General features: G+C 46.6%; 1 protein-coding gene across 6 annotated transcripts in view; it reads left to right on the plus strand.

Annotated features, from left to right (window-relative positions):
• The first annotated feature begins 40 nt into the window (after positions 1-40).
• The window catches only part of ZNF76 (zinc finger protein 76), a 32,313-nt gene continuing 5,050 nt past the window's right edge, over positions 41-27,303 (plus strand). For 5 of the 6 annotated variants that reach the window (XR_014295442.1, XM_082637607.1, XM_082637610.1 and 2 more), the window contains exons 1-7: positions 226-354; positions 19,575-19,743; positions 22,807-22,887; positions 23,003-23,080; positions 24,309-24,508; positions 26,553-26,669; positions 27,009-27,084. Coding sequence is in view for 5 of the 6 variants with exons in the window: in XM_082637607.1 (XP_082493733.1) it covers positions 19,671-19,743; positions 22,807-22,887; positions 23,003-23,080; positions 24,309-24,508; positions 26,553-26,669; positions 27,009-27,084 (625 nt within the window). In the remaining variant the exon portion in view is untranslated. Of the gene's footprint in view, positions 355-19,574; positions 19,744-22,806; positions 22,888-23,002; positions 23,081-24,308; positions 24,509-26,552; positions 26,670-27,008; positions 27,085-27,303 lie in introns of all 6 variants that reach the window. The other variant, XM_082637608.1, reaches the window with a different exon arrangement.

Here is a 27,303-nt window from a genome sequence, read left to right on the forward strand (position 1 = left end):
TCGCGGGCGGCGCGTCACCCCGGTCGGGGGGCGGGGCGGGGCTCTCACCGGCACCGTTCAGAGCCTGGCTGCCCGGGCTCTAGCGGCCCGGGAACCGGGATAAGTAGGACGGCGGCCGCAGCGGCTGGGGGTGCGGGGTGGAGCGTGCCCTGTATTTTATATACAGGTTCCGGGGCCCGGTAGAGGCGCGCCGAGAGGAGAGGAGAGTGCGGCGGCCCTGGAACCTGGATATGGCGCGAGGCAAGCTGCGCGCGGGCGGGCGGGCTATGGCGCAGGCGGGTTGCGGGGCCGGCGCTGGTGGCGGGGCCCGTTGCATGGCGGTCTGTCGGCGGAGTCGCCCTCGGGGGCTGTCAGGTTGGTGGCTGCGGGGAGTGGGTCCACCGTGCCCAGGTGGGAGGCCGGGCGGGCGCAGGGCCCCGGCAAGGTCCCGAGCCCGGCGTGCCCACCCTCCTCCGGCCCTAGCCCGGTGGCCGGGAGGCTGGACGGCGGCCTGACCCTCCCCCACCCCGGGTTCCGGCCCCCATCCCTGCCCCTCCATTCCGTCCTGCCACTCCTCCCCCATGACTTCCAAACCCCACCCCGTGACTGCGCCCGCCTCCACCTCTGTGACCCCCACACCGCACCCACTGACCCTAAGACCTCACCAGGTAATCCTCACTTCTTATTCATTGACTCTGCCAACCCAGGAATTTCCCCAGCACTGCCCAGGGACCCACCACCCTCAGCTCTAAACCAGTGACTCACGACCCGAGATCCCTACATCCCCCAAAACGTCAGTGACTCCACTGGTCTGGTAACCCCCTCCACTTCTACCCTGTGTTCCTCCACAAACTTGGTGACTCCCCCCAAACCTTTCCTCCTGGTAACTCCTAAGCCATACCTACTAAAATAGTTTCCCACCCAGTTATCTTCTACATAACCCTCAGTATCTGATAATCCCTTTTTTGCCCTGTAACTTCATGATCCTCATTCCATGTGGCCCCTTCATCCTAAAATCACCTCCACGGACATCCCTCTCTGCACTCCAACCCCCCCAGTGTTAATCAGCACATGACTTACAAGTGCCCTAGCACCGAGCTGGTGCTCAGGAAGATATAGAGATGAATATGAAGTAGATATAGTTGGAGTCATCAGAGAATCTGGATTGAGTGTGTGGTCCCAGATTCAAGTCCTAGCTCTGCCACCGTTGTGCTTTGGGAACCTGGAAGAAGTCCTTTCCTCGCTCTGGACCTCAGTTTCTCATCTGTATTATGATAAGTTTGGGTTAAATGATCTCAGAGTTTCCTTCCAGCTGTGACGTTCTGCAATTCTCAGTCAAGATAATATTTGTTTGCAATCATTTTTGTACTCTGTACTCCTAACTAGAAGTTTACTGTTGTAATCTCAGCTCAGGGTCCACTTGCTTCTTGAACCTTATTCCCTCACTCCTGCGACCCCCCTACACTCTTAATAGTCCGTACTCATTTCCCTTGATCAGGCCTCATCAGTTAACATGTTGGCAAAGCAGGATAAGAGTGCTTCAGCTTGGGGTATTGATGTGATAAGAGATCTGGGTTCTAGTTTGACTCTGGCCTGTAAAGTATGGCACCTTAGGCACACCATTTAGCCTCAGTCTTCACTTCTACTAGGGTAGGATAATAGTAGTGCTTGAGATAATGCATTCAAAGCATTTGGTACCAGGCCTAGCCCATGGGAGCCCTTAAGTATAAGCCAAGAAGTTCTTATGGGTCTTACTCTGTCCTGGGTGCTAGGGAGTCAACAGATAATGAACACAGGGGCCACACTTTGCATTATCTTGGTACCCTCCGAGCTCTTGGAATCACTGTCCTCTTATCTCTGCTGTGGCCTCCTCACTTCTCTGGTTTTTACCCTGCTATCTCCTTAATAATGACTGGCACTTACTGCTGAGCACCTACTGTGCGCCAAGCTTTGTATGTGTAAACTGTTTCCCCTCACAACCCCAATATATCTACCACTATTTCCCATATTTTGTTTGTTTTGGTTTGGTTTTAAACAAATGAAGAACCTGAAACTCACCCAGATGAGTAGCAGAGCTGGGATTTGAACTCACAGTCTTCAAAACTCATTTGATCCATTGCTTATCTTGCCCCTAAACCTACCTAGTTTTCCAGGTCACTCTCAGCCCCTTGTTCCTTATTTTCTAATAATTTCTAAGCCCGACACCAACACTTTCCCCATCACTTCTAAGGTTTCTCTTAACCTTTACCCCATGGCTTGGTGACTTCCTCAACCCATTGTTCATGACTTTTGACCCCACGTGTCCTGAGACCCCTGCACCTTAATACCTCTCTTTACCCTTTGTCCAAATATCCTCTCACCCTATGAGTCCTTGGAGCTCCCACTTACCCTAAGGTGTCTCCCACCCCAGTGGCACTCTATCCCAAATCCTCTCATCCTGTTAAATCCTCTATCCCAAATTCTCTCATCCTGTTAAATCCTTTACCCCCAGGAATTCATATACATAAGAGGTTGGAAATCTCTTATGAGTGTTCCAGCTGCTTCCCTTCTACCATCCTCAGCCACACCCTGTTACTCAAAACCTTCATCTAAATTAGCCCTTCATCTAGTGAGTGCTTCACTCAGCTTCAGTGAAATGAGCCCCTTCCATCCCAATGTGAACCCATCCTTCAAAATCTATACACCCTCTCATGCTAAGATCCCTCCTCTTCATACCCTTTTCAATATCTTGTGAGATCCTGCCTCTTAGATTCCGTGATCTTATGGCATCTTTCTCATTTTCATCAGTGATCTTTTCAAACCAGAATCATCTTTTACCTTATCCCCCTTCCTGTGCCCTATCCCTTCTCACAGTGCCTTTTTCCTGCCCTACTCTTATTTTTCTTCCTCACCTCACCTCACCTCACCCTCACCTGCATCCTCACCTCACCAATCTTGGTAGCACTGATTATGGTGTAAACCTTTCTCCCATCCCAGCCCTGCCCCTTCTTCTACTCTCCCTGCCACTCTCTCCTTCACACACGGCATGGCCAACCACACTTCCCTGGTTTGTCCAGAGAACTACACTTTTCTCTGGGAGCGTCTGATAAAATAGATCACCAAGATCACAGTCCTTTAGGTAGCAAGAAGAGAGATCTTGGAAATCCTTCTGAATAAATGTAGCCATGTCTTCTTGACACACTTCCACTCTTGTATGCTGTTTATGAAGCCGCTTGCTGTATATGCCCTCAGGGTAGAATGCTTTGAGTGTCAACACGAGTGAGCCCCATTGTTTTCCAAGCCCTGGGAGGACTTTCCAGACCCCTCCCACCAAAGGAATGGATGGTGAGTAGCAAAATGTGACATTAAAGATCCACTTCCAAAAGTCTATTCTGTGGGTCACCAAATTCCCAAATTTGGGAATTATTGGGAATTCCCAAATTCCCAATAATATACATATTGGCTGCATAGCAGTAAATTCAGCAGAGGGCAGATTTAGAGTTAAGGAAGGCATAAATCTTGGGGTCTGCAAATTTTGTGGGTTGATTTTTTTAAAAGGAGCTTTCGCCTTAGATTTGTTTAATCTCTCTTAGGCTACAGAACATATTCTGCCTTGGATCTTAGTTATTTGGGTACTCTTCTCACCCAACACCCACCCTCCACCCCCACTGTGATTTCCTTGAGAACAGAGGCTGGGTTTTCTTTATCTTCTGTTATCTTAATCCTGTCCCACATATTTAGCAGGTAGTCAGTGAATACTTCCTGGATTGAATGAACTCATTCAGAAATTCTGCATCAGGTACAAACAAGTGAAAACAGCTAGTGTCTACATCTACTTTGTAGCTACAACAACCCTTCTCCCCAAAACCCTCCAAACGTGATAATGGGCAAGTCCCTTGATTTAAACATTCTGGAATTTAGACACTTCCTTTTTTAGTCATAGCTTGGGTGGGGGAATGGGTGTAAGTGCTTCTTTTTACTGTGTTTCTGGTTAGACTAGAGAGATTGGTTGACATAGTGGCTGGTATACCGTGGTAACAAGGCCAGGGTCTGTCATATGTAGAACAGTTCTCAAGAAAACAGTTAGATGAAATATTTAGCGGAGGTTGCAGAAACAATCAGAGAAGAGAAGAAATCAAGTTGGCAAAATGTTGGTAATTGTTGAAGTTGGGTAATGGGTTCGTGGAGTTCATTATACTGTTCCTTCTACCTTTATGTATGTTTGAAATCCATAATAAAAAATTGGAGAAAAAAGAAGAGGACAGCTAGGTGAACAAGTGTAAATTTAGCACTGTTCCTTGCAAAATATCTCAAAACAAACGAGCTGCTGTTACTGAGTCAGTACTATTATCTTGGTTAAGTAGTATATTTAGTCCCAACATATTTTTGACCTCTTCTGTTTGTGAGATATCATGATGCTAAATTCAAAAATTAGCACACTGCAGAAATGTATCATCCTGGCAACAAGCACCTGTGGCCTTGGTCCTGCCCTGCTTCCCAGCCCAGGTGTGGTTTCTTATGTTAATGGGCTGGACTGGGCCTGAGAAGAGGGAGAGACAGTGGGGGAAGTGAGGGAGAGATCAGAGCTCAACTAGGGTCTTCCCCTTCTGGCCTAAACCCTTCAGATTACTGGGAGATTCTAAAAGTATGGAGGTTCATTCATTCATTCACTCATTCATTCATTCCACTAATGTTTGGTGAATATCTTCTGGAGGCCAGGTACTTTTCTCATACCTGGGGATAGAGCAGTGAATAAAACAAAGTTCCAGGACTTGAGGAGCTCACCTGTTGGGATGAGGCAGAAACATACCATAAACAAGTAAAATATATATTGGGAAAATTAAACAGAGAAGGAAGATAAAGAGTACCAGGAGCCAGGATATTAAATTTTAAGTAGGATGGTCAAGGAAGTTCTTATTGAAAAGGCAACATTTGAGCAAAGACCCGAAGGAAGTTAAGAGGTGAGCCAAGCATTTATCTGAGGGAATTATATTCCAGTCAGAGGGAACAGCAAGTGCAAAAACCCTGAGGCAGGAATATGCCTCGTATATTTAAGAAACATGAGGACACCAGTCAGTATGGCTGCAGTAGTGTGGAGAGGAGAAACATAGCAAGAGATGTGGAGGTGGGAGTGGATTGGTGGTAGATCATATTAGGCCTTATAGGTCCCTGGATTTTTTGTGAATTGTGGGTGAGATGGGAGCCATTGGAGGGTCCTAGGCACCCAAGTGACATGATCTGACATAAAGGATCATTGTGGCTGCTATGTGGAGAATGAGTTGTAGGTGGCAAGAGTGGAAGGAAGGAAACTGATTAGGAAACTATTGCAATAGTCCAGGCAAGACATGTTGGTAGTTTGTACCCAAAGTAAAACAGTGCGAGAGTGAGAAGTGGTTGGATTCTGGATACGTTTTGAAAGAGGACCCAACGGGATTTGCTGATGGATTGGAAGTGGCATATAAAAGAAATAGAGAAGTTGAGGATAGCTCCCTCATTTTTGGCCTGAGCAGTTTAAGGATGGAGTTCCCATTTACTGAAATGGGGGAGCCTGGAAGAAGGATACATTGTAGGAAGGGGAGATAAGGAATTCACTTTTGAATATGTCAAGTTTGAGATGTTTTTGGACGTGAAGATGTTAAATAAGCGCTGGATATACAAGTCTGTTAGACGTGCTAGTCAATTTCTGCCCTCCTGGGAACTGAAAGAACACTATTACTGGGCAAGAGACAAAGGAGTATGGTGGGAAGAACACTAGCGGCTCAGGTGGGAGACCCGGCTCTGCCACCAGGTAGCTCTGTGATCCTTTCAGACTCCTCTGGCAGCTCTGGCCTGTTTCTTCATCTGCAAAATGACAGCTTTAGACTAGAAATGAGTTGTCTTCTCAGCTCCTCCTGTGTGAGAGTCGATGAAGTAGTGCATAGAGCAAGGGAGATAATATAACTGTACGTATATCTGAGAGCATGATGGAAACTGCTGAGCTCTACACAGCGTAGTGGCGTTGGTGGTAAGAGGCCTCCCTTCCTTTGCTAAAGCAATACCCAGTGAGTGCCTGCCATGTTCTGGGCACTGGACTCAGAGGATCCGATGACAGAGAGATGCATCCGTGCCCTCGTGGAACACTACAGACGAGCCTCCTGGTGTAGCTTCACTGCTGAGTACAGAGGGAGTAGGCTGGAGTCTGATGGTCTGGTGCAGTGTTGGCCAGGGAACGCTTGTTCTTGACCTGGGTCTGGGAGAAAACTACGTGGATGTCGGAGATGAGGCAAGATGGTAATCCAAGTGAGGAAAAAGTGGGCATCCTAGCTAGGGCTGGAGGAAGAGCTGGGGTGGTGGGACTCAGTTCCTTCCCTCCTTCGTTCTTTTTCTTTTTTTTTTTTTTAATTTGGTTGTGCTGAGTCTTAGTTGCGGCACGCGGGCTCCTTAGTTGCGGCTTGTGGGCGCCTTAATTGTGGCAGGTGAACTCTTAGTTGCAGCATGCATGAGGGACCTACTTCCCTGACCAGGGGTCGAACCCAGGCCACCTGCATTGGGAGCGTGGAGTCTTAACCACTGCTTCACCAGGGAAGTCCCCCACCCTCCTTCATTCTTTCAGTCAGCATTTACTCCTCTGCCAGGAACTTCTCTTAGGGAGCTTATAGTTCTGTAGCAGATGAAGGGTTTCTTTCTTTTTTTTGGCCGCACTACGAGGCAGGTGGGGTCTTAGTTCCCCGACCAGGGATCGAACCTGCACCCCCTGAATTAGAAGCACAGAGTCTTAGCAACTGGACCACCAGGGAAGTCCCTAGATGAAGGGTTTCAAATCTGGTCTCAATTAGATCTAATTCACAGTAAGTAGGGTTGACTTAGGATTCAAATTTGAGCTAAAGAGTTCAGTTAGTTATGTGACCCTAGTAGTATTGTTCATTTAGTATCTGTGGGCACATTCTTTGGTGCTGATTAAGCTGAAATGCATGCTCTCCAGGAACTTAAATTAGAATCAGTTTAACAGAAAGCAGGATGTGTGATTTTCACCCCAAAAAAGTTGAGTTTAAGGAAAAAAAATACCTGGCAGAGTAATCCCTTCACTGCATCTGGAAGCACAGACGTCTAATCTTTGTGTCATTTAGATGTTGATGCTTATATTTTAAGGAGAGTCTCTGACCAGCTACACAAGAATACAAGATACAGGGAATTCCCTGGCGGTCCAGTGGTTAGGACTGCACACTTCCACTGTAGGGGGCACAGGTTCAATCCCTGGTCGGGGAACTGAGATCCCACATCCTGTATGCCGTGCAGCGTGGCCAAAAATAAATAAATAAATTAATTTTAAAAATACGAGATGTAGCCCATCTTAATGATCTGGTCACTCACAAAATTAGAGTGGATATGTAACTAGTATCTTTCACTTAACAGAATGGGAAAATTTTGTTCTGGTGAGTAAAAAAAAAAAAAAAAAACAACTGGGCTACAAATCCAAGTGCAGCTGAAGCCATTATCTTTTTTTAAAAAATAAATTTATTTTATTTATTTATTATTTTTGGCCGTGTTGGGTCTTCGTTGCTACGCGTGGGCTTTGTCTAGTTGTGGCGAGCTGGGGCTACTCTTTCTTGTGGTGCACAGGCTTCTTATTGCAGTGGCTTCTCTTGTTGCGGAGCATGGGCTCTAGGCGCACAGGCTTCAGTAATTGTGGCTTGCGGGCTTCAGTAATTGTGGCTCAGGGGCTCTAGAGCACAGGCTCAGGAGTTGTGGCGCATGGGCTTAGTTGCTCCATGGCATGCGGGATCTTCCTGGACCAGGGCTCGAACCCCGTGTCCCCTGCATTGGCAGGCAAATTCTTAACCACTGCACCACCAGGGAAGCCCTGAAGCCATTATCTTTAACTGGTGGCCTTAAGCTACTGACAAAACCTCAGATGCCTCTTGCCCTGGCAGCTATCAATCAAGTACGGAAATGTGAGTGTCCGTGTGAGGGTCTCACAAATCCTATGTCTCTGTTTTGCTGCTCGAAGTGCAGGGCCTACTAGGGCTCCTCACTTATAGTTCAGAAAGACCTGGGATGTTTCAAAGCTTCAGTGTATTAGACTGACACCAGCTGGAAGTCGGAGCGCTTCTTCTACTGCTTCCTGGTTAATGCTTGCCTTCTGTAATGGTTCATCTCAGAGAAGCCCAGATATAACTTGTTAGCCTGGTATGTTTCTAACTGCATAACTTTTCATTTGTTGGAAGTCCCTGCTGCTTTGGGATAGCTGATAAAGCATGAGACCCATGCAGTTAAGATAAGCTCAAGGAACTGGGAGCTCCTTGAGATTGTAGAACTGACCCAAGGCTTAGATGTAGAGGGTGTGGCAGGGGTACTTAAGACCAAAGTTCTCTCTGTCTGAGAAGATCATCCTTTCAATCTAGGAGGTATTGCCCAAAGCCACAGAAGCAGTGAGGGAGAAAAGCAGCCCCTGCTCATCTGCCACTTCAGCCAGACCCACCCTCTTGACCAGCCTGGGGACATACCAGGCTGGGGAGCCAGTACGTCCTCAGGTCCTGTGTAGATTTGCTGTTGCTTCATGCTCAGCTTGATCAGGTTTCCATCTGATACTTGAGAATGGCATCCATGAATTGGAAAGCTGAGTTTTCAGATGTGGTTTTGCTACAAACCGGTACATCATGGAATCTATCCTGTCAACCCTGGAGTAGCCATGCCTTGTTAGGGGAGAATCATAGATATTCCTCTAGCCAACACAAGGAGTGCAAAGCTTGCTTTTAGACTTTCTTCTTTTATTCTTATATATTTTTTAAATTTATTTTACATAGATAACACATTCACAGGGCTTAAAATTTTTTTTGTAAGTGTGAAAGATATGCAGTAAAAAGTCACCCTTCCATCGCTGTGCCCGTCACTCAGTTATCCTTCCACAGGCAACCTTGGTTAGTAATTGCTTCACTGTCTTTCCATAGATTTTTTTATGGCAGTGGCAGCATACAAAAGGCACTGTTTTGTACCTTGACATTTTTATTCAATGTATTTTGGAGATCTTTCCATGTCAGTATGTAAGGAACATCCTCATTTATTTATGTCTACATAATAAGGAAGTTCTATATTGATAGACATTTATGCTGTTTGGAATTTTTTTGCTATTATTACATGCAGGGATGCCATGAATAACCTTGGACGTGTACCATTTTTCACACTTGTACGTCTACCTGTAGACTAGACATGAAGTTGCTGGGTCAGATGGTGTGTACATTTGTAATTTTGATTGATAGCTGCCAAATCGCCCAACATAGAGCTTATACCAATGAATACTCCCACCAACAATGTTAGACTGTGCCTGTTTCCCCACAGCCTCAAGGACCTTGCTTTTTTCTTTTTTTTTGGCCGCAGCGTGGCATGAGGGATCCTAGTTCCCCAACCAGCAATCAAACCTGCGCTCCCTGCAGTGGTAGTGCGGCGCCTTAGCCACTGGACAGCCAGGGAAGTCACACAGGGACATTGCTTTGAGTTAAGAATATACAGACTACCTTCAACATAGGATCCTGAATCATGGGGCCCCACTGTGACACTCTATTCCACAAGACACACAAAGGACCACACAGCCCAGTTTGAAGAATACCACAATTACATATTTTAAAGAATAACTGGACCTCTGGTGGTTATAAGAGAAGAAAGGAAGAAAAAATCCTAGAGGAAGAAGTTCCCTACCTCAGTACTTAAATTGGCATAAATTAGAGGAAGAATAGGTATCTGTCTTTGCAGAACCAAGGAGGGATGAGATGCCAGTAGTATCAATCATAGGAAGGCTGTGGGGAGAGTAAAGGAAAACTCCCAGAGGGCGGAGCTGGGCAGCCAAGCAGACGGGTTTAGTGTCCACTGTGGAGCTGCCTCTCAGCTCCATGCTGGTATCTTTTCATTTCAGCGACTTTTTTTTTTTTTTTTTTTAAGATTATACCCCCTCCTTTTAGCACTACTGTTCATTTCATTTTGGCCTCTTCTGCCCTCCTCTCATTTGGAGTTTAGGTTTCTGCGAGTTGGAGCTGGATGAGTGTCCAGCCTCGTCGTCTTTCACTTAGCGTTGGTTGGTTGGCCGTCCTCCACTACTCCAGACGGTCTTTGTGGTTCTTGTCTGAAACGTGTACACAAGCATCCCGTGCAAGCAGCTCTGTTTTTCTGTCCATTCTTTTCGTGGGATGAATTATGAAGATGAGGTGATTAGATCTCAGATCCTGAACCTTTCCTGGTGGGGTTAAGCACTGACAGACTGTTCTCTGCAGAACCTGGAGCCCCTATAGTGCCATTAGCAATGCACGCTTGCGCCCGCCTCTCCTGGCCTTGCCAACACTGAGGGTTCAAATTTTTTTGTGTGTGTGTAATTAATAGACTGTTTCTTAGAGCAGTTTTAGGTTTGCAGAAAAACTGAACAGAAAGTACAGAGAGTTCCCATATACTCCCTTCTTCCCCAACCCCCCACCCCCAGTTCCCAGTTTCCCCTGTTAACATCTTACATTGGTGTAGTATATGTGCTACACTTGATAAACCAATGTTGAGGCATTATTATTAATTAAAGTCCATAGTTTACAATTATGGTTCACTCTTTGTGTTGTACATTCTATGGGTTTTGACAAATGTATGATGTCAGTTATCCACCATTACAGAGTTATGCAGAATAGTTTCACTGCTCTAAAAATGACCTATGCTCCACCTGTTCATCCCTCCTCCCCTCGCCCTACACCCTTGGCAACCACTGATCTTTCCACTGCCTCTATAGTTTTTCCTTTTCCAGAACGTCATATAGTTGGAATGATACTGTATGTAACCTTTTCAGATTGGCTTCTTTGATTTAGCAAAATGCATTTTAAGGTTCCTCCATGTCTTTTCGTGACTTAATAGCTCTTTTTATTGCTGAATAATATTCCATAGTATGAATGTACCACAGTTTGTTTATTGAAAGACATCTTGATTGCTTCCAGTTTGGGGCAATTATGAATAAAGCTGCTATAAACATCCATGTGCAAGTTTTTCTGTGGACGTAAGTTTTCAACTCATTTGGGTAAATACCTAAGAATAGGATTTCTGGATCTTATGGTAAGGATATGTTTAGCTTTGTAAGAAACTGCCTAACTGTCTTGCGGAATACCATTTTGCTGTGCCATTTTGCATTCCCACCAGCATTTGGTGTTGTCAGTGTTTTGAATTTTGGCTCCCGTAATAGGTGTGTAGTGATATCTCATTGTCTGTTGGATGTGAATATGTTTACTTTGATTTTTGGTGATTTGATAAGTATAATATCATCATGATTATTCTTTCTTGTTCTTTAATTACTAAACTTTTTTTTAAATATTAGTGGTTTTTGCTTATGTGAATTCATATTGTAGCCTTATTTGTCCAGTGGGAATTTGATAATGTTCTTGGAGGTTTGTAAGTGTCTGCATGTGGTTTTTTTTTTCTACCTAGTTTTTTTTTTATTGTGGTAAAATACACAGAACATAAAATTCGCCATCTTAACCATTTTTAAGTGTACAGTTCAATTACATGTGTTTTGTGTTTTTTGGGTTTTTTTGCGGTGCGCGGGCCTCTCACTGTTGTGGCCTCTCCTGTTGCGGAGCACAGGCTCCGGACGCGCAGGCTCAGCGGCCATGGCTCACGGGCCTAGCCGCTCCGTGGCATGTGGGATCTTCCTGGACCGGGGCACGAACCCGTGTCCCCTGCATCAGCAGGTGGACTCTCAACCACTGCGCCACCAGGGAAACCCTACATGTGTTGTTTTTAAAATTTATATTGGAGTATAGTTGATTTACAATATTGTATTAGTTTCTGCTGTACAGCAAAGTGAATCAGTTATACATATACATATATCCACTCTTTTTTAGATTCTTTTCCCATATAGGTCATTACAGAGTATTGAGTAGAGTTCCCTGTGTTATACAGTAGGTCCTTATTAGTTATCTATCAGTTATATGTGTTTTTAATATCATGTGTTATGTTTTATTTCTTTAGTATTTTCCCCTAATGTCGAGTTTTTTTTTGTTTGTTTTTTTTTTTTTTTTTTTTTTTTTGCGGTACGCGGGCCTCTCACTGCTGTGGCCCCTCCCGTTGCGGAGCACAGGCTCCGGACGTGCAGGCTCAGCCGCCATGGCTCACGGGCCGCTCCGCGGCATGTGGGATCCTCCCGGACCCGGGCACAAACCCGCGTCCCCTGCATCGGCAGGCGGACTCTCAACCACTGCGCCACCAGGGAAGCCCCCGTCGAGGGTTTTTTTAAGCCAACTCTTCTTTTTGACTTGATTTTCTTAAGCTTCAAAAGTCCAAAACTCCCTTCTTATCCTGGTTGAGATCTGGATATTGTTCCATTTTGATGAACTGGTAATATAAATTTAACCTTTTTGTCCCAGGATGATGTTTTAAATAACATGACGTGTCTAAATAGCCGTGATGATCCAGTTCCTCCTGATGCTGATGGAATGTTTCGTTTTCAAATAACCCTTCTCAAGCCAGCAGTGATCCCGAGCTGAATTCCAGAAACAATTGAGATGTAACCTCATCATATCTGTATTAATTTGCTTGTTGATGTAAAGTGATATCCTTAGGGTAACCCTTCCAAATTGCCCGTATTCTGCACTTTTCTTTTCATGGACTAAAGGTGGGTTTAAAACTCCCCCATGATTGCTCTGTTGAATGTTTACAAACCAAGGTGTTAAAATTCACTTAAACATTTGGCCGAAAATTAGATTTTTAAGTTATCTGTTTTAGTTTAAATGAATGCCATTCTGAAGTAAAGGAGTATGCATTTTCATTGCCCTTTTGGAATTGAAAATAATCCACTTTGCCTAAATACTCCCTTTTCTGTGACTAATTCAAACCTATAAAATTGTAGTAGCCAAATAGGAACCATACTAAAAAGTACTTTGGGCTTTTAACATCATTGTGTCTTTTGGAAAGAGGTGCTTAGCTGATGTTTTAAATGTTTCTGTTATTAATTTCCTGTTTTCTCTTTAGTGTTTGGAAACCCACAGAACCAAGCCTGTTTCACTAGGCTTTTTGTGTGTGCATTGAAGTCTTCTTCTATAATCACAAATACTGAATCATTTTACTACAGCTCTTCCAAATCCGGTTCTAATTTGTTTGCCACTTGACTCCCTCAGCCTTCATCCCTCCCAACCTAATGTCGTTTTGTCCTCTCTGAGAAGTTTTCTATATTTCCAAATGAAGAATTATCTGAGTGAAAATTGTCATTTTTTTTTCAAAGTTGAACATTCTTCTCTCTCCAAGCAAATGTTCTGTTTTTCTCTTTTTTGGCTTCTCAATACAATTGCCCTCTGGGCTGGCTGAGGCGGAGTACATAAAGCCTTGTTCCAAATGACCAGGGAGTTCGGGTTAGCAGAAAATTATAGACTAGTTAACAGGTGCCTGTAGTCAAGGTGAAGCCCAGCCTGGGTGTGGATCAGATTAGATCTAAACCATGACAAAGTGGAGAAGCACAAACACATGGCTACTCTTTAATTTCCCATCTGTCATTTCTCTTATTTTTCTGCTTTGGGGAGGCAATTTAAGCACATCTTTTTTCATAGAGAGACCTAAAGATTCTATGTGTCTAAAAAGTTTTTCTAAATGTTATCTCACTGGTAATTAAAATTTATGTTTACAATAGGAAACACATTTATATATTATGAAGCCATAGGGTTGTTTCCTGCATCAGAGCAAACAGTAGGTTAAGTTCATTTAAAAATGCAGCAAACAGGAATTGGACTTGCTGCTAATCCTGGGAGTGTCAGTCTCCCTTTTCATCCCTACCTTTTGTCATGTTCTTATTCCCCACTCCCCTCTTTCCCCCAGACTGGCTCTCCCCTATACCCAGCTCAGGTCATTAGGGATCTGGTATAACTTACACCCTCCAAGGAGAAAACGTAGCAGTTGCCCCTGCTCCCCCCTTCCCCCTACTCTTTCTCAGAGGGCCATGGGAGTTATGAATCTGAAATGTCAAGTACAGGCGGGAACTGCCCAGACCCAGCCATCCTGAGGCAGTCACAAGCCTCTCTTTGGCTCTGCCAGTGTCACTGTTGTTGGTTTAGTACTGGCACAGGAGAATTCATCATTTAACAAAAGAAAGGGAGAAAAATGGCAATTAGACACTTGTACATGCCTGGCAGCCAGGAAGCACCTTCTCCTCACCTGCCGTCAAGGCTCTGTTGGAAAGCAGCTTCAGAGATCAAGGAAAGGTAGGAGAGCAAGAGTAGACTGTTTTATTTATTTATTTTTTTTTTATTTTTTTATTTTTTTGCGGTATGCGGGCCTCTCACTGTTGTGGCCTCCCCCGTTGCGGAGCACAGGCTCCGGATGCGCAGGCCCAGCGGCCATGGCTCACGGGCCCAGCCGCTCCGCGGCATATGGGATCCTCCCAGACCGGGGCACGAACCCGTATCCCCTGCATCGGCAGGCGGACTCTCAACCACTGCGCCACCAGGGAGGCCCGAGTAGACTGTTTTAAAGGTGTATATTATGAGGCTTAAGGAGGAAAACTGTATTTAGCCTGGACATGAGAACATGTAAAAGAGTGGAGATTTGTTTTCTTTGAGCCTAAAAAGTGTTATTTTGGGAAATGTGGCTACCAGCTATTCCCTCTTTCCATGTGGTCAGGTCGAGAAGAACTGGTTTTAAGTTGCAGTGGGCGAGATGAAAGCTAAACAACCAGTATTCAAGCGTTTTGAGAGCTGATATTGTGTCACAGTGGATTAGCAAAAGGAAGAAATGCACCAGATATTGAGAGGTATGGACTCTGCGGCCAGCCAGCCTGGCTTTGATCCTGGCTTCAGCACTAACTAGTTTTGGGACCTTGGACAAATTACTCCACCTCTAAGCCTCAGTCACCTCATCTGTAAAATGAGGATAGTGTGCCTACTTCCTCATAGCATTATTTTTAAGATTAAAAGAGTTAATATAGATAAAGTGCTTTGAACAGCAGCTGACACATATTAAGGACTATATATTTGATAAGTGTTATTAGCACGAACAATAGAAAGGATTTTAGGGTCATTTGGACCAACACTTGATTTAACAGGTTAAGAGGCAGTCACAGAAGGTAGAATCAAGGTTAAAAGCCTTTCTGCAGACTTCTGGTCCCGAGCTGTTGCCAGTACTCTTGGCTGTTTTAGAAATACCCATTGCTTCAAAAGTATATCCCTTTAGGTTCTTCTTCCATCCTCTTCCTCAGAGCCAGAATTTCTCGAGTACTTCCTGTGTGCCATCACTGTGCTAAATGCTGACATATGTGACCTCATTTCATCCTTACAGCAACGTTTGAAGAAGGCGCCACTATTTTCCTCATTTTTTAGAAGTAGCATCTAAGTTTCAGAGAGGTTCAGTTACTTTTCAGGGGTACACAGCATCAAAGAGGTAAAGTCTGGATTAGAACCAAGGCTGACACCAGAGCCCGTGTTTTTAACACAGATGAGCACAGATTTTCCTCAGATTTTCCTCAGAAAGTCTCAATAGAATACAGATGAACTAAATCAAACCAACCATTGCTTCAGCAGTCACAGGGCCCAGCCATAAAGATCTGAGGCCATTTTGTAATCCCTTTTAACCTACAGTCTGCTTTGTTTTCCGACCTGGGTCTCTCAGGTGTATTCTTACTTCTGACACAATGCTGTTTATATGAAAACAGGTTACCAAAAGAACTCCTCTCCCTGATCAAGAGAATGAAAGTTGAAGGTCCTGAAGCAGATGAAAAGAGGCCAGGACCAGAGCTTTCATGAAATAGAGACCATGTGGGGGTTATCAGGACTCTGGGCAACATTGGGGTCACTGCCAGGATCCTAATAGACCAAAGAAGAGGAGTCAGGTGTGGGAATTCCTAGGCCAGTGGTTCTTTACCTCCTCTAATCCCTGTAAGATTCAGATGACAGTCATGGACTCTCCCCTCTTTAGAAAAATGTACAAGCTCACACACCAAAAAAGTATTACCAGGTGGCTTCAGGGTTCATACACTCCAGCTAAAAACCTCTGTATTAGGCAGCAGAGTAGATTACTTAAGAGCCCACTCTGGTGCCAGATGGCCTGGATTCAAATCCTCCTCTTCCATTTATTAGCTGTGCAACCTTGAACAAGTTAACGGCTTGGGCTTCAACTCCCTCAGCTGTAAAATGAGGATAATGATAGTATTTAATTAAAGGACGATTTGGGGATTAAACGCGTTACTGTACGTAAATGCCTAGGACGCGGTTAGCTCTCCAGCAGTGTTCACTGTTAGTGGTAGTAGTATTGCTATCCCCAGAGCTTAGCCCATTCAGTAAGTGTTTACGGACAGAATGAATGAATAATTCTAGAGGGGATGCCGAGTCTAGGGTAGAGTATCCCAACCAGTGTGTCACAACTGGGCTATAGTTATGTCAAAATACTGATCCACTCAGCCCTTCGGGCTGCCAAAGCCCCAGCTGGTTGCTCCTGGCTTCAAGCAGCAGCATCCAAAGTGTGACATACAAATATCCTTCTCTCTGGGTGCCCTGATGTGAAAACACTTTGGGCAGCACTGATTGAGAAGATCAGCTGGCAGGTAGTGAGAAACAAGCAGGAAGTCCAGACTCCAGGTCTAGGAGAATTCTATGGATGGGTGGCAAAGAGAATCTTAACCCCTGAGCCTAGAGCAGAGGCTCTAGTACGCTCTGTACTACGGCAGACGCAGAGCAACTGCTGCCAATAGGACACTCCAGCGCTTCTCTCCTAGCACAAGGACCTGGTAAGTCACTGAACAAGGAATTGTGGAGAGCCTGCAGTGAACCAGGAACCAGGCTGGAGCCCAAAGTCTTGTATAGGCAACATGTGTTAAAGAGGCAGTGATAAGTACTGAAGTAGGTGACTCTAGGATTGTGAGTGCCAGGAAGAGGCAGCAGCCAGGGCTGCAGGGACTTGTAAGGGGACCAGCCTTGCCTGCAAGGAGAATGAATCCTTAGGGTGATAGGAAGCCACTGAAGAGTTTTAATCAAGGGAGTGGTAGATTTAGATCTGTACATAGACATTCTGACACAGTATTACAAAATGAATAGGAAACAGGCAACAATTTATTGAGTATATGTGTTAGGAGGCGCTTACATTAGTCAAGAGGTGCAAGGTGATCCTCATCTGAAATTAGGTACCTAGACTTTTTTGTCTATCTTTTAATTTTTTAAATTAAGGTATAATTGACATAGAACATTACATTCGTTTCAGGTGTATAACAATGATTCGATATCTGTATATATTGTGAAATGATCACCACAGTAAGTCTAATTAACATCCGGCACCATACACAGTTACAGAATTTTTTTTTTTTTTTTTTTTTTTTTTTTTTTTTTTTTTGCGGTACGCGGGCCTCTCACCGTTGTGGCCTCTCCCGTTGCGGAGCACAGGCTCCGGACGCGCAGGCTAGGCTCACGGGCCTAGCCGCTCCGCGGCATGTGGGATCTTCCTGGACCGGGGCACGAACCCGTGTCCCCTGCATTGGCAGGCGAACTCTCAACCACTGCACCACTAGGGAAGCCCAGAATTTTTTTCTTGTGATATAAAACTTAAGATTTGTTCTCTTAGCAACTTTCAAATGTGCATTATAGTATTAATAACTGTAGTCATCATGCCGTACGTTACATCCCCCAGGACTTATTTTATAACTGGAAGTTTGTACCTTTTCACTCCCTTTACTCATTTTACCTACCCCCAACCCCTGCCTCTGGCAATTACCAATCTGTTCTCTGTATCTATGAATCCATTCGATTTTCTTTTTTTTTTTTTTTTTTTTTTTTTGCGGTACGCGGGCCTCTCAGTGCCGTGGCCCCTCCCGCTACGGAGCACAGGCTCCGGACGCGCAGGCCCAGCGGCCACGGCCCACGGGCCCAGCCGCTCCGTGGCATGCGGGATCCTCCCGGACCGGGACACGAACCCGTATCCCCTGCATCGGCAGGCGGACTCCCAACCACTGCGCCACCAGGGAAGCCCAGATTTTCTTTTTTAAGACTCCACATATAAGTGAGATCACAGTGTTTGTTTTTTCTCTGCCTGACTTATTTCACTTAGCATAATGTCCTTCCTCAAGGTACATCCATGTTGTCGACATGGTAAGATTCCATTCTTTTTTGTGGCTGAATAATATTCCATTCTGTGTGTGTGTGTGTGTGTGTGTGTGAGAGTGTGTGTGAGTGTGACAACTTCCTTATCCATTCACCTGTCAGTGGACACTTAGGTTGTTTCCATGTCTTGGCTATTGTAAATAATGCTGCAATGAACATGGAGGTGCATATATCTTTTCAAGTTAAGGTTTTTGTTTTCTTTGGATAAATACCCAGAAATGGAATTCCTGGATCAAATTTTTAATTTTTTGAGGACCCTCCATACTGTTTTCCATAGTGGCTACATCAATTTACATTCCCACCAATAGCACACAAGGGTTCCCTTTTCTCCACATCCTTGCTAACACTCGTTTTTTCTTGTCTTTTTGGTAATAGACATTCTGACAGGTGTGAGGTGATATCTCATTTTTTTTTTTGCATTTCACTGGTGATGAGGGATGTTGAACATCTTTTCATGTACCTTTTGGCCATTTATATATCTTCTTCAGAAAGATGTCTTTTCAGGTCATCTGCCTATTTTTCAGTTGGATGGTTTGGCTTTTTGCTCTTGAGTTATATGAGTTCTTTGTATATTTTGCATATTAACCCCTTATCAGATACATGATTTGCAAATATTTTCTCCCATTTAATAGGTTGCCTTTTCATTTTGTTGATTGTTTCCTTTGCCGTGCAGAAGCTTTTTAGTTTTTTAGTCCCATTTGTTTATTTTTGCCTTTGTTTCCTTTGCTTTGGTGACATATCTGAAAAAATCATTGCCAGGACTGATGTCACGGAGCTTACCACCCGTGTTTTCTTCTAGGAGTTTTATGGTTTCAGGTCTTACATTCAATTCTTTAATCCATTTTGTGTTAATTTTTGTGTATGATGTAAGATGATGGTGTACCTAGACTTCTGAGGAAAAAGGAGGAATCAAGAATGACCCTACTGGGAATTCCCTGGTGGTCCAGTGGTTAGGACTCCGTGCTTTCAGTGTCAGGGCCCGGGTTCAATCCCTGGTCCAGGAACTAAGATCCCTCAAGCCATGTGGCCCCCCCCAAAAAAAAGAATGACCCTCACGGATGCTGTGTGTCTGGACATGCCACCCCTGGGATAGGAGATACTGGGAGTGGAACGGTTCTTGGGGTGGGGAGCACTGTGAGTTCTGTTGGGGACTTGTGCTGTTTGTGATGCCTGTGTGATATTTACAAGGCTGGTGAATGGATAGATCTGAGCACAGGAGAGATGTCAGAATGGTCACAGAGAACCAGCAGCAGTGGGGTTGGCCCCCTGCCGTCAGCGGGGCTCCCTTCTAAGGGGAGCGAGTTTAAAAGTGGGTTTTGATTAATGAAATCTTACTTTACAATCAGTTTGGCTGGCATGCTTCTCTTGCATGCTCAACCTTTAGAATTCTTCAGTGTGTCTATTTTGAACTCTCTTAATAAAAACCAACATAGTTCTCTACTTTGAAGAATTCACCTCTTTTTCTTCTTGGCTGGCCTCCTTCACTGTCCCTGTGTGTCCTTGCGGCAGGAGGAAGCCGTGCAGCTCATAATATGACACTGTCCGTTTTCTCAGATTTGTGACGCCAAAGGAAATCTCTCACCTCAGCTGTGGCTCTCAGTGCTGGGAAGAAGACAACTTCATGTCTGAGTGTACGAGCAGGAGTTTGCCATGGAGAGCTTGGGGCTGCAGACGGTGACCCTCAGTGATGGGACGACGGCCTACGTCCAGCAAGCTATCAAAGGTATTTCCGGGGACCTCAGAATCCTGCCCTGTCCCCGTCCCAGAGTCTCATGACCACCCTGCCTTCCAGCCTGCTTGCCACAACCTGCTGTGCATGAGAATCTCTCAAGGTGATTGATGGAAAGGGAACTCCTTAAAATGAAATGCCACGTAGGCAGGCTAGAAAATCAGACTAGCCTAGCTATAGGAGCCAAGACCTCTGAAAGGCAGGTTTCCTTACATGTGGTGAGTGGTTCATAAATATTTCTGGAATGGATGAACACAGTGCTGGTTGTGACTTCCTGCTTTTCCAGTTTCTCAGTGCTTTCTAGAAGCAGTTCATTTTAACTTAAGCAAGTTTAAGCAGTCAAACTATCTTCTGAGCATCTACCATGTAAAAGATACTCTTCTAGGTTCAGAGGGGGCACCAGGCATAGATCGCATGCCTTAGACCCCACTAGGGTGACCAGAAATAAAAATACAGGGCACACAGTTAAATTTTTTTATTTAATTTAATTTATTTATTTATTTATTTTTATTTTTGGCTGTGTTGGGTCTTCGTTGCTGTGCGCAGGCTTTCTCTGGTTGTGGCGAGCGGGGGCTACTCTCCATTGTGGTGCGCGGGCTTCTCATTGCAGTGGCTTCTCGTTGTGGAGCACCAGCTCTAGAGCGCAGGCTCGGTAGTTGTGGCGCACGGGCTTAGTTGCTCTGTGGCATGTGGGATCTTCCCGGACTAGGGCTCAAACCCATGTTCCCTGCATTGGTGGGCGGATTCTTAACCACTGTGCCACCAGGAAAGCCCTAGTTAAATTTTAATTACAGATAAACAACGAATAATTTTGTAGTTTAAGCATGTTCCACATACTGCATGAGGAAGACATGTATAAACATGGGATTAAATATTAAAAACAGTAACATAATAACACCAAGTACTAAAAAAAACTTCATTGTTTATCTGAAATTCAGATTTACCTGCAATTTAGATTCTCAAGGAGGGCGTGGAGTCAGAACAGAGCGTTGTTGAAGGGCAGGGCCTTCTGGCCAGGGACACTCACCATCCTGACAGCCTCCTTCTTTCTCGCCAGCATTCTCAGGCTTGCCAGATGGCTTGCGTGTCTTTCTTGGACAGCACTAGCCAAACACCGCCTCATTCCTACTCTTTATTTTGTCATTTCTGGACTCTGTAAGCACCGCCATCCACATGACTGCACTGTCATTGTAACATTGCCCTCCTTCATTTCAACACATTGTCAAAATGTATTTCAGGTCCCAAGCTTACAGATAAATTGTTTGTTGATTTCATTTTAAATCATCTGCTTCCTCACGATGACAAAGAGGCCCCTTAAACTCATCAGTAAGCTCTTTCCATATGATGTGTGGGTCTGGCTGGCTTCATTTTCGTGGTAATGGAACTTCTCTAGAATACTTGTGAAGCCTGCAACCCTCTGTTTGCAGACTTCCCATCACAGGTCTTGCCCCTTTGCGGCAGTCTCAGTGGGATGGAAGAACTTAGGAACTATAGATGGGGCTGTGTTTACTCTGTGGACCCAGGTATTTCCCATGCCTCAGTCTTCTGTTAGGAATTAATGGTTGACTGAACGAATAAAAAACAAGTGGCAACACTTGGCCCGAGAAAGCCACACTCTTTTCTTACATCTTGTCTTCTTGTGTCTGGGTCTCTCTTCCTCCCCCACCTCTCCGTTTATATCTTCCTCTTGTCACTCTTCCTGGCTCTGTTCTCTGCCTCCTCCATGGTGTTGCAGTGTGTGCGTACATGAGTGCACACACACACTCACAACAGATTTCACACTGCTGAGAGCAGAGTTGGCCCTCAGGAACCAGAACTTCACTGTTCTGAAAGGCATCTCTCTTGCTGGTGAGCTCCTCTGACGCTCTTGACCGGGACACTTTCATCTCTGGCAGCAGGCAGCTCTGCCTGGGCCCAGCTTAGCCAGCCGGAAGCCCTAAAATTTTATGACACTTACCTATAATTAGGGTAAGCGTGAAACCTGTTATTCAAAGCCGACACTTTGGAGAGTGGAAGAGCGTGCTATGAATAAAGGTGCTGGCACCGTTCCAGGCAAACCGGAACATACAGTCACCTCTGTAGTGGGGTACGAGGGCCCTGACGGTCAGCTCTTCTCCCCACTGCCTCTCCCCATTGTCATCTCTGCTTGTTAAAGGAAATTCTAGGTTGAAATTTTTTCCCAAATAACTCTTCTCAACATCTTGTTTCCCGCCTTGAAGCAGTACCCACTCCGCTAGCAGAAGCTCTGATGATACTTTCAGAACCCCATGTACTGGTGCCCTTGCCAGGACAGCTAAAGTGTTAAAAGGCAGGGTAGCTTACTGCTTGCTGGGCGGGAGGGAAGAGGGGGAGTCGCTCTCCCCTCATCTCAACTGCCTTTCACTCCTGCTGCTTATCTTTGTCTCCACCTTACCTGCCTCTGGCTGGGTTGTAGAACTGTTAGTTACTGACCCAAGAAAACTCAGTCTGGGGACAAGTTTGGGAACTCTCCTGAGTGGGAGACATCAGCAGAGGTGAACCAGCAGAGGTGGCTGACGGACCCAGCCGCTCCGCGGCATGTGGGATCTTCCCGGACCGGGGCATGAACCCGTGTCCCCTGCATCGGCAGGCGGACTCCCAACCACTGTGCCACCAGGGAAGCCCCAAGGGAATGTATTTTGATTTAGTTAGTTTGAGTCAGATCTGAACTTTGACGCACTGGGGCCTTCCCACATTTCAGGGCATCCTTTCTTTGCCATTTAGCTCAATCTCAGCAGCTTACTGCCAGGTTGGAAGTCCCCACTTTGCCAGGTGTGGGTAGAATAATAAAGGAAGTTGCTCCTCCTGTGAGTGACAGGAAGGGAATCTGCTGGGAGCCATAGGGTTCCTCATGGCAGGATGTCTCTACCCCCGGTACCTCTGAGGCACAGGTCTGGGAGGGAGGGAATGAGGTAACGAGAATGTCACCTGTGCTTAGACACACGGTCTGTGCCTCCAACAGGCCTCTGCTAAAACAGGCATGTGTCCCTCAGCCCTCTTCTGGGCCTGGCCTGCTTCTCTCCATTTCCACCTCCACAGGAGAGAAGCTTCTTGAAGGGCAAGTGATCCAGCTCGAGGACGGGACCACTGCATACATTCACCAAGTGACAGTGCAGAAAGGTGAGGGCATCTTGAGACACCCCTGCCTCATGAGGCAGGCCAGGCAGCCCCCACTGAAGGACCCGCCTCGGTGACACCGAGCTCCAGAGAAAGGCAGGCATTGCTCTCGTTACAGAACCTCTTTCCTTTGAGGATGGACAGCCCGTGCAGCTGGAAGATGGCAGCATGGCCTACATACACCGCACACCCAAAGGTGGGGTCACAGTTATCATGACTGGCAAGAAGAAAGGGAAGCAGAACTGGCAGAGGTTGGGGGTTGGAGTTGTGCACCCTGGGAGCTGGGGCAGAGACATGGAGCTGTGGTCTCCAAGCTCACCTGGATCAGCAGGCTCGCCTGCCTTCCCTGGCGTGGACCACAGGAACAGCTGTTTCTGCCCCCCGGGAGGCTGAGCATGGGGATCTGTAGCCTGGGCCTTGATGGTGGTTTGGCTCCAGCACAGCCACAAATTCTTAGGGCTTTAAATAGGACCCAATGATGTCATCAGAGACCAGAACTAAAAACTTAACTATCATTTTTTTAAGAATTAAGCTTTTAAGGTATTGAAGAATAATCGTTTATTCCTTCTACAAGTAGTTTCTTGAGCAATTCTTGCATGCCAGGCATGGTACTAGGTGTGGAGTATACAAGAGAGAACAGAGTCGGACATAGCCCTTATTCTCCTAGAATCTAGGGGGGAACTAGGCCTGAAATGAACCATCATGATGAACTGATCATTGCAAACGGGTTTCAGGCTCAGGGAAGGCTTCTCTGGGGAAGTGACACTTGAGCTGAGAGCTGGAGGGTGAAGTGGGCTTAGCTGGGGAAGAGCAGTGGCAGGGAGGGTTCAGTACCCCAGACAAAAGGAACAGCATGTGTGGTCCGGAAACGGGGGTGGGTGAGGAGAAAGAATGACACGTCCAAGGAACTACTAGGAGCTCAGGTCCTGGGGGTGAGGGCAGAGTCGGTGAGATGAAGCTGAATAGAGAGGCCGGGGCCAGAGCACTGGAGCTTCAGGATAAGGGTTTTGGTCTTTATCCTGAGACAGATGGAACCTGGTTGAACTGTTTAGAGCCTCAGGTAACGTGATTGCATTTGTGTCCTGCAGAGATCCCTCTGGATGCTCTGCTGCCTGGAGGGAGCTAGGGGGTGAGGGGCCACCAGTTAGGAGGTTCTTGTGGTCATCTAGGCCAAGATGATGGTCCCTTTGGGTCCTCACAGAGCTTGTGAGTTCCCAGTCAGTACTCCATAGGAGACCTCATCTTTAGGAGAGGCTGCCCCAGAAGGAAGGCCGGCCAGAGTGAATCGCCAAAGTGAGGGACCAGGAGAAACCCGAGGTTAAAACCCTCCTTGGTGTATGTACCTCTCATTACCTTAAAGCCCAGGTCCCAGCCGCGTCTTTTGCCCTTGTGCAGCATCTGGGCTAACCGCATGTTCCCTGCAGAGGGCTATGACCCCAGTGCCCTGGAAGCTGTCCAGCTGGAAGATGGCTCCACTGCCTACATTCACCACCCCGTGGCTGTGCCATCCGACAGCACCATCCTGGCCGTGCAGACAGAGGTGGGCTTGGAGGACCTGGCCACAGAGGATGATGAGGGCTTCAGCGCAGACACAGTGGTGGCCCTGGAGCAGTACGCCAGCAAGGTGAGCTCTCTTGGCCCTGCCAAATCTGCCACCTTTCTAGAGGACAAGGGCAGTCCTGTGCCTGGACATGGCCGGGGCTACTCCCTTTGCCCCTCCACACTAGCTCCCCCAACTTATCTCTCACACGTCATCGTCTCGGATAAGCATCACAGCCTGGCCAGGGCCGCCGACAGCTGTGTACACTCAGGCTTGTTTATGCTGTCTGTGCAGAGGGAAGGCAGCTGTAGGAAACAGCGATATCCGTACGGTGGGAATTTAGGCCCAGCTTCACTTTGGCTGTTCTGTCTGAGAAAGCTCTTGCCTTGCCAGTGAATTTTATTAGTTTTCCAGTCCACCGAGGTCAGATGTTCTTGTATTTATTTCTTCTCTGCGACTCATTAAGTCATTTGGGAAAATAACCTCAGTAGGCAGTGACAGGAGCAGATGTAACAGAGCAGCTGGGATTCTTGGAACACAAGGCTTGCACAGTAGCTCAGCTGCAAAGAAAAAGGATCTTGGCTTTCCAAACATCAGTCAGTCTAAGCTCTCTCTGCTGGGGCTGTGGTCCTGCCCGTAGGGGGAACCGGTACAGAGATCTGTGAGCTTTCCAAACCAGGGTGTTCCCTCTCCCCATGGACAGCAGCGCCTCAGGGTAGATGTGGCAGGGCTTTCTGGAACACCCATTTTACCCAAAGATTGGGGGAGTTATTTTTATAATAAAACTAATGTGGCTGTAACATAAAAGAGAAAAGGAAATCCTCGTGTCTTTTCAAATTGAAGCACAAAACTTTGCAGTAGGCTCCTCTGGGCTATGCCCACTCCCACTCCAGTTCCTTCAGGTGTATTTTAGAAGCCTAATTTGAGGCTTACTGATGTTGGAAAGACAACTGAGCTTTAAATTGTGGGTGCTGAGATCTGTGCTGGCTCCGCCTCTACCTAGTCTGACCTTGGGTAAGTCACTCCCCACCTAGGCCTCAGCTTGTTCCTGTCTCATACGATGAGATGGGGCCAGATGATCTCAGAGGTCGCTTCCAGCCCTGAAGTTCCTTGATTCCCTTGATTACCTCAAGAGCCAGTGGGACATGGGAGTGAAATCCGAACGCCTGAGCGGGTTAGCCTGCCGAGCAGGCCTGGCCACCTGTGACCCTCTCCTGCCACCCACCAGCTGCTTAAGTATCCATGAAACTTTGTCAGCTGCTTGACCCCTTGACCTGGAGCTGACTAGACAGACCTTGCCATGGATTTAGTCTCCCTCTTTTGTGTCCTGCTCACCACGACTTCCGGAGTTCTGTTTCAGGAGCTCCTTGGAAGGCCACAGTGTCCCAGAAACAAAGACTAAGGGGCAGTCCCAGCAGGGCTCTGCCCAGGAAAGCAGAAGAACAGTAAGGGCTCCACGAAGCCAGAGGCTGGTGTGAAAAGGGTGTTCGCAGGAGAAAGGGAAGGGAACGACTTGTTAGTTAGCCGGGTACCGTGGTTAGAGCTGAGGCTTCTGGTGGGACTTTTGGGCCCCTGCCCTGGGCACTTCTGCAGTTTGTTTATTGTGACCACCTCACTTCTGGTGAACGCAGGTGAGCTCATCCCCACAGCAAGCCACTTGTTAATGCCCCTTCCAAACACAGGTTTCCCCCAGGGAGGGAGGGATCTCCTCCCATCAGAGGATAAACATGTCCAGAGTTGCGCCTCCCAGGTTGGTGGTCAAAAGAAGGGGCAGCTGGCATGTGGAGTCACCACCCAGCTCAAGTGTGGCTGTTCAGACCACTCCTCCCCCACCTTACCTAGCCATCTAGGAGATGCCCTTTCTCCCAAAGCTGTCACAGCCCCTGTGACATTTAGTCATTCCTCTATCAGAGCTGGGTGGTGACTCCACATGCCAGCCCCATTTCTTCTGCAACATGCCCCGGTGTCTGTTCCGTCTGTCTGGATCTGTCACCCAGGTTGCACTTCTCTCCCTTGGTAGGTTTAACCCTATTTATTGGGTCTTAAGGGGCCAGCTGGGTCCTGTGTCCTACCTCTTCCCTTTCATTGAGGAGAATACATATAGGGACCCCAAGATTTTTTTCCTCAGGTTCTGCATGACAGCCAGGCTCCCCATAATGGCAAAGGACAGCAGGTTGGGGACAGAGCATTCCGCTGCGGCTACAAGGGCTGTGGGCGTCTCTATACCACCGCTCATCACTTAAAGGTAAGGTTGCCGCAGAGAGCTTTTAGCCTTGCCATCTTCCCAGCAGGCTGTAATTCTGCCTTCCCGCTTTGACTGGAACTGGTCCCTGACCTCGAGTTGCTCATTGCCTCCTGGAAGGAAGAGATGAGTGTACAGAAAAGTCAGCACAGAGGGCTTTGACACACATGAAGAATGCAGGAGGGAAGAGAATCAGGGAAGGGTCTCTGGAGGGGACATCTCAGCTGAAGAGGAAGCAAAATAAAGGAGGTGGCCAATGCTGATACTCCGGGCCCTAACGAGAACTAAACTGCCCATTCATACCCTTGTCCCTTTGAATTACATGACTGCTTGTCCTCACAGGTACATGAGAGAGCTCATACAGGTGACCGTCCATACAGGTGTGATTTCCCCAGCTGTGGAAAGGCCTTTGCCACAGGTAACCTACCTGGATAGGGACCAAGGTGGACTGCTTCCAGTTGAGGGGAGAGGGTTCTAGATTAGCTCTGGCAACTCCCTCAAGGAAACCAAGCACCAGGCTGCCTTCCTGGAGAAACTGCTGTCGGAGTGCTCTGACGCAGGGCGCCGTCTCTGGAGGAAACTCTGTTACAGAGGCAAGAGGCAGCAGGAGCTGGGGGTTGGCAGAGAGCCCTGCCTC

This window comes from Mesoplodon mirus (genome assembly GCF_964341445.2).
Source record: "Mesoplodon mirus genome assembly, chromosome: 12".
NCBI lineage: Eukaryota > Metazoa > Chordata > Mammalia > Artiodactyla > Ziphiidae > Mesoplodon > Mesoplodon mirus.